At 33.1% G+C, this 11,589-nt stretch overlaps 1 protein-coding gene across 2 annotated transcripts in view; it reads left to right on the top strand.

Annotated features, from left to right (window-relative positions):
* The first annotated feature begins 1,636 nt into the window (after positions 1–1,636).
* The window catches only part of fbxo11a (F-box protein 11a), a 36,706-nt gene continuing 26,753 nt past the window's right edge, over positions 1,637–11,589 (top strand). For both annotated transcript variants that reach the window (XM_073834819.1, XM_073834818.1), the window contains exon 1: positions 1,637–1,932. In XM_073834819.1, coding sequence (XP_073690920.1) covers positions 1,845–1,932 — 88 coding nt within the window. In that variant the 5' untranslated portion in view covers positions 1,637–1,844. The remainder of the gene's footprint in view (positions 1,933–11,589) is intronic.

Raw genomic sequence — 11,589 nt, 5'->3', positions numbered from 1 at the left:
TAAAAAAATAATTTTAGTTAATATTTTTAATTAGATAAAATTTTTATTTTTTGTTTTCAAGTTTTTTGTTTTAGTTAGTGTTATTAATTTTGTTGGTTGTTGTAATTTTTATTATTATTTTTTAAGAGTTCATTTAATTTAAAATTAAAATGAGAAATTTTGCCTTGGCAAATATAGCTGAAATAAAAAAAAGTAATATTTATTTTTTATATTTTTAGTTCAGTTAACGTTTATTTTATTTCAATAGTTTTGATTATATTTTTAGTTAGTCTTAATTTGTATGTTGTATGTAATTGTATGTTCTGTTTTCAATTTTATTGTAGTTAGTGTTAGTAATTTTGTTGTTGTTGTCATTTTTAAAATTAGTTTTAGTATTTTAAGTAAGTTTTGGTATTTAAAGTAAAATGAAACTGAGAAATTCTGCCTTGGCAACTAGCTGAAATAAAATAAATTTAACATATTTTATTTTAACACATTTGTTTTCATTTAACATTTGTTTTATTTAAATATTTTTTTATATTTTTAATTAGATTTCATTTTTGTATTTTCTTTTTTTCAATTTCATTTTAATTAGTGTTTGTAATTTCGCTGTTGTTGTCCTTTTTAATTTGTTTTTTTAGATTTCTTTTTGAAATTAGTTTTAGTATTTAATCATTTAATTAATTTATTTAACAAAAAATAAATAAATTAATTTAAAAAACTTAAAAACAAGACAAAATCAAAATCAACCACAACAATTATTTTGTTATATATGTATGTATTTTAAATTTTATTTAGTTTAACTTTTATTTAGTTTTTTGTTCTGTTTTAAATTTTCTTTTAGTTAGTGTTAGTAATTTTGTTGTTGCCATTTTAAAGATGTTTTAAGGTTTTTTTATTAGTTTTGAAATTCTGCCTTGCTGAGAATATTTTTAAAAAATTATAAAATATTTTCATAATTAAATAATTTATTTATAGAATATTTAAAAAATAAATAAAAACCTAATAAAACTAAATAAATTGACCACAACATTATATTACAATCAGTATTATTTTATTTCAATTATTTATTTATTTTTTTGGTCAAATGTTTTTGTGAAACATATTTTTATGGACAATTTTATTTAGTTTAACTTTTATTTCACTTTAGTTTTTTTTTGTTGTTGTTGTTACGGTTTACGTTTTTTTTTTGTTAACTATAACCCTTATATATGTCTTTATGTCGAAATCATGCAGACAAGGACTGCGTTTGCTAGACTTTCCAATTAACCACTTTTACCATTGTAAATTAACCCTTACTGCATAGTACTGCACTTTCAATAAAAGTAACATGACATACTAAGGTAATAATTTATTTTTTTGCTTACTGAGATATGTTGGACATGCATGGCACACTGGCTTCAGTGCTATGGTGTATATCAGAGTATCAAGGTATTACTCACTGCATCATGGGACATTAGTGGCCCCATGGTACTAATTGATTTTCAATTTCATGTACCATGGTATTACCACGGTATTCTAAGATACTTCAGGGAATACTATGGTATTACCATGGTACTTTTTGTAAGGGAAAAATCTACTGTGATTGGTGGAGTGCAGCACCATGTGGTTGTGTATGGAAGTGTGTGTGAGTGTGTGTAAGTGTGTGTGTGTGTAAATGGCTCCTCCTGCCACTGAAAATCGAAATCGGAGCTCTCGGACCGGAGCGACTGGACAGTAAAAACCGCTTCCCCGGAGCCCAGACCAAGCCGATTCTCAGTGCAATGCACTTTAGGCGTTTATTTACATTTTCCGAGCTCAGCACAGTGTAAGGGATCTAGAGGAAAGGGCTGCAGCGCTGTGTGTTTTGACCAGAAACCCGTCAAATGAACTCCGTCAGAGCGACTAACCGCAGACCCCGGCGAGTGTCGAGGCCGCGCCCGGTACCGCCTGACAGAAACAACGCAGAAAGAGGTGAATATGTCTCTAACAATCACTAACCTGGAGTTGATTCACGCAAGTCCCTCTTCTTTGATAAACCTGTGTCGATTCCAGCAGCGTTCGTGTTGCGATGTTGCATTTTGAGGTTATTTGTGTTAATGTTCATTCGCTAGGAAACACCGAGGCTTCTGATCCCCCCGCAGGCCGCGCTTTGTTTAACAGGGCTAGATTTGCTCTCCTGTCTACTATAAAGCTCATTTAACGTGATATTTTGGACTAGGTGTGTTGTGGAATGAACTAGTCTGGATTTTAAATGCGTCATGAGTTTAATCGGTGGCACCGGCGATGATATATTCGTGACAAATGGCAGCGGTCAGTTGTTTTACAGCGCTGTAATCGTTAGCATCTGCTGTTAGCAGCAGAAGAGCTAAGCCAACCAAATATAGCACAAACCCCAGTAAATATCACTGTCACGACTGTTATTCATTAGATTATGCATTAAGCTCTTTATTTAGGCCATCTGCAGTGAATACACTCAATAAAACAGAACCAGAAGTATCATGGTGAGAACATGTTTTAACCATGGTATTTTTGATGTATGTTTATACAGTGGTATGTGAATATAATATCTTTCAGGACATTATTATACACCCAAGCACCAACAATTTTGGACATGTACCATAGTAATATTCTTCTATTCCCTTTATATAGATAGATATCATGGTACAATGATGGTATCAAATGATAATACCATTGTACTTTATTCCACAAATAATGTACTGAAGTTTGTGTAATATGACATTTCCAAGAATGGTCTAAATACCTTTGCATTACCATGGTGTTTTTTATTAGTGAGATCTCTGGCATGGTATTACCACATTTTTTTGCACATTTACCATGGTAGCAGTGTGGTATTCTTGGAGTGTCTAGTAAATACCATGATATTTATAAAATATATTATAGTACTACCATATGATTCCATTACAATACTTAATTTGTAAGGGTTATATTAAAGTACGACACCACTGCCAGGTTTTGTTTTGGATGTTTACCATGGTAATTAATTTTTGGATAAGTGGTTTTACCATACCATTCTTTAAATTAAACTATGAGTGCTATGCACTTGCCAAAAAGTACTGTGACGGTACCATTGTATACACATGATACTCCCAAGTACACTTCCAGAAACACCATAGTAAATGTCCAAATTCATGGTACATTTTTAGACCATGGTACAATGATGGTGTCAAATGAGAAAACCGTGGCGCTTTATTCCACATATTGTACTTAAGTTTGTGCAATATGACATTTCCAAGAATGCTTTGCACTACTAGTGCAAGTATGTCTAAAAACCATAGCGGTACAATGGTGCTTTTTGTAAGTAAGACTTCTTCCATGGTATTACCACATTTTTGCACATTAACCATGGTAGCAGTGTGATAAATTGTGTAAATACCACAATATTTATTAAATGTACCATGGTGTTACCATATGATTACAATACTTAGTTTGCAGGGGTTATATCAAAGTACAACACTACTGCCAGGTTATGAATAAGGATATTTATCATGGTTATTAGATTTTGGACTTTGAATTGCGTGTCATGGTTGTACCATGGTATTCTTTAAAGTATGTAAACTATGAGCACCATGCACTTACAAAAAACGTACTGTGGCTGTACCATAGTATGCATATCACATGATACTCCAAAGGACTTTCAAAAACACTGTAGTTAATGTCCCAAAACATGGGATTACCATGGCACATTGTCCTGTTTATTTTTACCTTGGTTTAATTAGTCAGCTGTGTTGGATGTTGTAAACCTGACACCCTTATTGACTTGTTTGTTGTTGGGGGTTGATTTGCTTGTTGATGAGTTGTAATTACTAGTTAACTCTTTCAATTAACCAGCAAGGCTCTGGTGCTGATAGTCGGGTTGTGAACCCTTCTAATATGTCAAGTCAAGTCACCTTTATTTATATAGCGCTTTTAACAATACAGATTGTGACAAAGCAACTGCACAGTATTTAAACAGCACAATAGTGTGTAGGTAACGCATTATTGTAAACAATCAATTTTAAGTTCAAGGCAGTTCAGCAATGAATTCAGTGATATCTTCGTTAGTTCAGTTTAGTATTATATGATATCGCTGATATATGTGACCCTGGACCACAAAACCAGTCATAAGGTTAAATTTTACAAAACCGAGATGTATACATAATATGAAAGCTCAATAAATACGTTTTCTATTGATGTATGGTTTGTTAGGATAGGATAATATTTGGCCGAGATACATCTATTTGAATATCTGGAATCTGAGGGTGCAAAAAAAATCTAAATATTGAGAAAATCACCTTTAAAGTTGTCCAAATTAAGTTCTTAACAATGCATATTACTAATCAAAAATTACATTTTGATATATTTATAGTAGGAATTTTACAAAAAATCTTCACGGGACATGATCTTTACTTAATTTCCTAATGATTTTTGGCATAAAAGAAAAATCAATAATTTTTTGGCTATTGCTACAAATATACCCCAGTGACTTAAGACTGGTTTTGTGGTCCAGGGTCACATATATGCATTGATGGGTTGCATTGTTAGGCCAGATTAAGTGCACGTATCCATTGCCAGTTTGGTGGACCACCCATCTCTAGTCCTTTTGGCAGTTCAGTTCAAGAGCTATAAGAGTTTGGTCATTTTCTATGCAAGTTTAACAGCTTGTTTGGGATGTAGGCAATCAAACTCAAGCACTGGTTGTACGAACCACATCTTAACTTCTAATTAGAGTGTAGTCGTGGGACTAGAGCGAGACTGAAATTGAAGGAAGGTTTCAGCACATAGAGCAGCTAGGGGTATGTAAATGAATAACTGTTGTCACCTTATGGCTGAGAGACAGGTGTTGCATTGAAAACACGCTTTAAACTGACTTCTTCATGCAGGTGTTGAGCTGGACGCAAGCTATATTTTTGTTTTTGTTAAGATGTGGATGTCATTTCATAGGACAAATTGTTTAATGTGGCACATGGGCTTTCTTTTATCAAGTGCTTACTTCACATTGGCAGTTGCAACTATGTAGTCTAATTGTAGTCTAATTCTCTTATAAGCTTATAACCAAATCCAAAACACTGAGGTAATTTTCAAAAGATCTTTTAAGAGCAGGTGCTTCACCTTGCAGAATACTTCCTGGAAAATTTTAAAAGTTAAATTTACTGTTGTGATAATTCTCCAGGATGGAGATATTTCTGTCAGATGTGTTTATTGCTTCGGTGTCACATCTTTGGGCTTTGTGAGTAATGGCAATGATGCTACTGTAACTCTCACAAGGCGTGTTAAGGTGAGTCTGGCACGTATTTTTATTTGGACAGCTCCGCCGGGGCACTGCAAGGGAATGTTTGGAAATAAGCTGGAATTTATCTTTCTGACGAAAACTGGGTCAAAACTGCAGCACTTTGAAACAGGATGGGCCAGAATTGGACTGAGAGATAGCAATAACTGGGAGGGTGTGTGTGTGTTTTTTTGTGACAACTAGGTTTGCAACTGAGTTCTTGCTTAAATTGAGGTGTAAAGTTCACACTAGGGGCTTGGTAACTACTTGTTAGATGTTTCTTCTGTTTCAGAAAGGTTTGAATCTCAGGGAATGCATGAACTGATAAAATGTAAACCTTCAATGCAGCAATGTTAGTTACTTAGGATTAAAAGCTTATTCTAAATGCATAAATGTAAATTTACGTCAAAGAAGCTAGGTCATGGTTTGATTCCCAAGGAATGCATGAACTGATAAAATGTAAAGTTATTTTATCCAAAGTGAAACAATGCATTGAAGGTTTGCATTTGATCATATTTAACTATATAAACTATATTTAAAGTCACTTTGGATAAAAGCTTATTCCAAATGCATGACTGTAATTGTAGCTCAAATGTATGTAAATGTATGCATGCATGGTGCTTGCAACGCCGAGGTTATGGGTTCGATTCCCAGGGAATGCATGAACTGATAAAATGTAAAAGTTCAATGCATTGTAAGTCACTTTGCAAGTGCGTAAATGTAAATGTTGCTTAAACAGTAAAGCATGGTGCTTGTCACTAGGGCTGCACGATATTGGGGAAAAATTACACTGCGGTATATTTTTTTTCTTGCGATATATATTGCGATGTGTACAAATTCATTTATGTTCATCAGGTTGTTTTGAACTGCTTAAAAATCAAATAATAATTCAAGAATAATTGGGGTAATTTTGTAAGCATTTTCAAAGAATTAAAAAGTAAAAGTACAGTTTAATCAAAACCCTGAAATAAAATACTTTTTAAAGCTTATTTTGGGTAGTTTCATAAACAGTTTGACTCACCTTATTCACTGTCAATAAAGGGCAAATCAAGGCTCTAATATGAAATTAATAATGAATGTTGCTTTTACCCTGATGAAAGGGAAATCAGCTTCTTCCTTTCACAAAAAACATTAAAAGCTTAGCCCAGATGGAGGAACAGCTGATCATAGCTGTTACAGGGATAACATTTTTAGTTTTGGAAATCCATTTATCTTTGTTTATTTATCTTTGCTGAAACTTCCGCGTCTTTAGGAGAGCGTGGGTCATGGTTGCTTAGCAACGGCAGATGCCACTCTGACACTAAAGTTACAGAGCGCTTTGGAAAGAAGGAGAAAGCGACGCGCCTAGCGTTTTCCACGCGTTTTAGGCGCGACATGTGAACGGTCCCTTAAATTCGTAGTGTTTCCGCGAGTTGTGGCAACATCTGCCAGGCACTCCTGACAAAGCACCTGTTTTTGGTCAGCAGCATCCTTTTTGTATCCAAAATACTTCTATATGACCGACGTTGCGTTTCTTTTTGCGACCAAATCTTCCATTTCGGCGCTTTTCTCCCGTCCCGCGCTCATTTCGCCATGCGCACGCAGAGACTGCATGCATGAAGTAGGTGAAGCAACGTGTGCATTGTAGTTTTTAAAGAACCTTTAAATATGAGTTAATTACTTTATTTTAGACAAATATAGATCCGTGAATAGAAAGTTTAGAAATATAGAAAGTACATTTTTAAATCAGACACACATCATTTTTTTTTTTGCCCTGCATCGTGACTGCCACGATGTGACTATCGCGCATGCGTACATCGCGATGACGATGCTGAAACGATCTATCGTGCAGCCCTACTTGTCACCAAGTTCATGGGTTCGATTCCCATGGAATGCATGAACTGATAAAACGTAAACCTTTATTGCATTTTAAGTCACTTTGGATAAAAGTAACGGCCAAATGCATAAATGTAAATATAGCTTAAACAGTAGAACATGGTGCTTGCAATGCCAGGGTCATGGGTTCGATTCCCAGGGAATGCATGAACTGATCAAATATATCCCTGAAAAGAAATGTAAATAGTTTTGGATACAAAAACTTCATCCAAATGCATGTAAATGTAGCTCAAACAGTAGAACACAATGCTTGCAACGCCATGGTCATGGGTTCAATTCCCAGGGAATGCATGAACTAATAAAATGAAAACCTCCAATGCATTGTAAGTCACAATGGATAAACGTGTGGCAAATTTATAAATGTAAATGTAGCTTAAACAGTAGAGCATTGTGCTTGCAACGCCCAAGGTGTCGGTTTGATTCTCTCAGGAAATGCATGAAGTGATAAAATGTATCCGTTCAATGCATTGCCACGTTGGATAAAAGTGTCTGCCAAATGCTTAAGTGTAAATGTAGCTCAAACAGAAGAACATGGTGCTTGCAACCCCAAGGTCATGGGTTCAATTCACAGGCATTAGATTAATTGATTAAATGTATACAGTAAATGCAATGCAACTTGCTTTGGATAAATGCAGATATTTGCATAATGCATAAAATCAGAAATGTTTAAAATTATAAAATGTAAACCTTCAATTCAATGTAAGTCACTAGATAAAACCATTTGCCAAATGCACTAATGTAAAAGTTTATCAGTAACCTTATTTTCCACACAGACTAGTAATGCTGATGAGCTGCTGCTGTAACAAACCAGTGAAGCTCCACTTTGTATCACAAGCTTCATTAAGTCAAATACCTTCAGCTGATAACATCTAAACCCCACTCAGCATCTATTCATGTGTGTCCTGCAGGGGGTCGTGTAGGTCTTTGAAGCTTAGCGGCTGTAGTCTGAAAAGAATATTAATGAAAGGTGGGGCGATCGAGTATTGTAATTCAGACGTTACAGATTGTTTAAACGCTATTCACTGAAGCTTAACATGCTGTCAGGCGTATTCCCAGCATGAGACTTTCTCAAGAAAATGGACTTTGATAGAAGCTCTTTTAGTCAGTGGGTTAAGTGGGATTTACTAGGTTACTCTTTTTCCTCATTCCTGGTATAGAGGAATGGATTTAAATGGAAAAAAAGTGTCTTAAAAAGTTTATTCAAATCAAATTGGTGTTATTTTATAATTTGCAAATTCCAACTCGCTTTGTGTGAGTTTAAATTTTTTTTATGTGTAGTTCAATCACTGGTGCACATTTTTTAACCTTTTCTACACTAATTATCTGGTAGAAATTTCTGAATTTATGTAAATGTGATCAAACCTGAGGATCAAACACTTTTTGGTAGCTCAAGCTCATACATATAAATAATTTTTAATGACCTTTTAGGCTTTTTCCATTTGAATTAAAATGTATAATTATTTAAAACATTCCATATTCAAATATATTCAAACATAATTTATTTTTGTTATGGTGTTCTGTGTGTCTAAAACTTTTGATATATATATTTTTTTCAATATTTTTATGAATTCTAAATTGTATATAAAATAAATTATTTAAAAATATATTATTTTTGTATATATATTAAAATTTATTTTTATTTACACTTTGTGTGAGATTTTATTATTATTATTATTATTGCACATTTTGGTGCACAATTTTTTAAAAACATTTTTTTAAAGATGTAACAGTTCTAAACATTGTTTTAATATTATTTTTATTTCATTATATGTAACACTATGTTAATAATATAATATTATTTTAAATACATTTATATATTATATCTTGCATTAAAATAATTTTTAATTGGTATATAAGACTTTCTACATTTTTATTTCATTTTTATGTAATTTATGTATTTATATACTGATTATGTACAAGTTATTTATAAAATATATGTTTTTATATTTGCTTGTATTTACTTTTTTGGCAGTTTATTTAAATATTAAATTAAAAATATAAACATTTTGTTCAAATATCCCAAATATTCTCCTAATTAATTTGAGGTTCTAAATAACACGGTAATGTTAAACATGCTATAATAAAAATCATTTTATTTACTTTTAAGCTGCATTGCTCACTGCAGGACACTGCTTACTATGCCACTTACCTAAATATCAGTAATTCCTAATAATAACATGTACCCAGAATGAAAGCAGTTTTTTGGCTCTGTATCTCCTGAGTATGGATGATCTGTGTTTGGAGACAGCATGTTGTGTTGCACTAGTTGGTGGGACACCGTGTTTGTAGTGGTTACTGGACTAGTAGCCCTGGAGAGCCCCCGGTGCAACCAGAGCAACAGCGCTGCGTTCGCAGGATGTGTCTCATTCACGGATGATCCTCGTGCAGAATGGCCTCCTACTCACCTGAAGGTAAACTAGACTCGCTTCAGATTAGAATTTGTTATTAATCACATCCTCCCACGACGTGCTTAGTGCGATAAAGAGAGTGTCGTGTTACAGCGCAGCATGTGTTCGGCAGTAATATTGATGCTAATTTGAAATGTGCCATTTGGATTTGACTATGACTTTCACCATTTGATGCCTCTGAGGGATCTTTAATCACACTGTATTTAAATCAGCGGTTTCACTAGTGGTGGGTATTAGTATCGCTTTAGAAAATAGCCTAGAGCATCCACTTATACTCTACCTGAACCGCTGCATGTATAGTAGCTACAGGTTTGAGATGTCAGATTATCCCGGTGTTAGTGATGCTAAATTTGAGCAGATTGCTTTGTATTTCAGTCCTAACCTTTGTCCCTGATGCTCATCTCAGTGTATTGAGTTACAAACATCACTGTTGGATTTGTTGGCTGTTTTTGTTGCAGTTTTGGAACCAGTTTGTTTAATGTGCAAATGCATTCAAATTTACAGTGCAAGATTAAAAATGCATTATTGCATTGATGTGATGCACATTGTTAATTTTCTGTGCCGCTTACAGACTTTGACACTGAAGTTGTTGTTGGTTTTGGTATGTCATTGATTTAAAGTTATCTAGTTCCTGAAGTCTTCAGCTACTTTTGGGTTACAAATCACTGAGCGATATCATGAACGAAACGTCTCACAAATGCAGTTTCACAGAGCTAGACTATTGAATATTGGCACAAAGTCTTGCATGCATGAGGCGCTTTTATGCATAAAGATTTTTCTAGATCTGCACAGTGATAGTAAAACTAATAATCATGATTATTATTTGAGGAATTGTTTTGTACAGTTTATTTCTTTTACTTTAGCACAAATCAAGATAACATCAACCAATATGCATGGCTTAATGTTATATTTAACCTCCTTATATATAAAGAAACATTATGATAATGTGTTTGTAATTATGACAGTTTCTCTCTACATTATGATAATTTGTAGAACACAAGCTTTTCTCATAAATTTGTGAAATTCCTCATAGTAACTCCAATTCCAAATAGTTGATGTTTCTCTATTAAAACAGCAACAAATATGACTTAAATCTGTTCAACATTTTTTGACTGGTACTGTATGGAATTAATATTTTTCTAAACATTCTAAAAGTCTCTTCTGCTCACCAAGACTGCATTTATTTGATCAGAAGTACAGCAAAAACAGTACAATTTTGAAATATTTTTACTATTTAAAATAACTATTTTCGAATATATTTTAAAATGTAGTTTATTCCTGTGATTTCAAAGCATCATTACTCCAGTCACATGATCCTTCAGAAATCATTCTAATATTCTGATTTGCTGCTCAAAAAACATTTATTATTATTATTATTATGTTGAACAGCTGAGTAGATTTTTTTGGGTTTCTTTGACAAATAGAAAGTTCAGAAGAACAGCATTTATCTAAAATAGATGTCTATTGTAACCTTATAAATGTCTTTATCATCACTTTTGATCAATTTAAAGCATCCTTGCTAAATAAAAGTATTAATTTCTTATTTTTAATTTAGTACATTTACATTTAATTCAAATGCTAATCTTTGGATTTTTCTATTTATCAAAGAATCCTGAAAAAAATTTACTCAACTGTTTTAAATATTGATAATAATAATAAAAATGTTTCTTGAACAGCAAATCAGCGTATTAGAATGATTTCTGGAGTAATGATGCTAAAAATGTAGCTTTGATCACAGGAATAAATTACAATTTAAAACATATTTTAATAGAAAGCAGTTATTTTAAATAGTAAAAGTAATTCTCAGTATATATGTTCATGTTGTTTTTCTGTCATACAGTGAAAGTGGATGGTGACCACGATTGCCATACTGCAAAAAGAACAAAAACACACCATCAAAATGAAATTTCCACATGCCTTATGCACTTGTGCACTGAGTTGAGAAACAGATTATTGAAACAGAAAACAGATACTTTTTAACACAAGCGTTTTGGTCTGTTTCTTGTTTAAAGTTTGGTCATCATTGCATTTTTTTTGTATCCAAAAAGGCAGTTCAAGACCCCATTTATGTGTGAAGTA

Source organism: Garra rufa, chromosome 2 (genome assembly GCF_049309525.1).
Source record: "Garra rufa chromosome 2, GarRuf1.0, whole genome shotgun sequence".
Classification (NCBI taxonomy): domain Eukaryota; kingdom Metazoa; phylum Chordata; class Actinopteri; order Cypriniformes; family Cyprinidae; genus Garra; species Garra rufa.
This window is presented reverse-complemented; position numbering and strand designations above follow the sequence as displayed.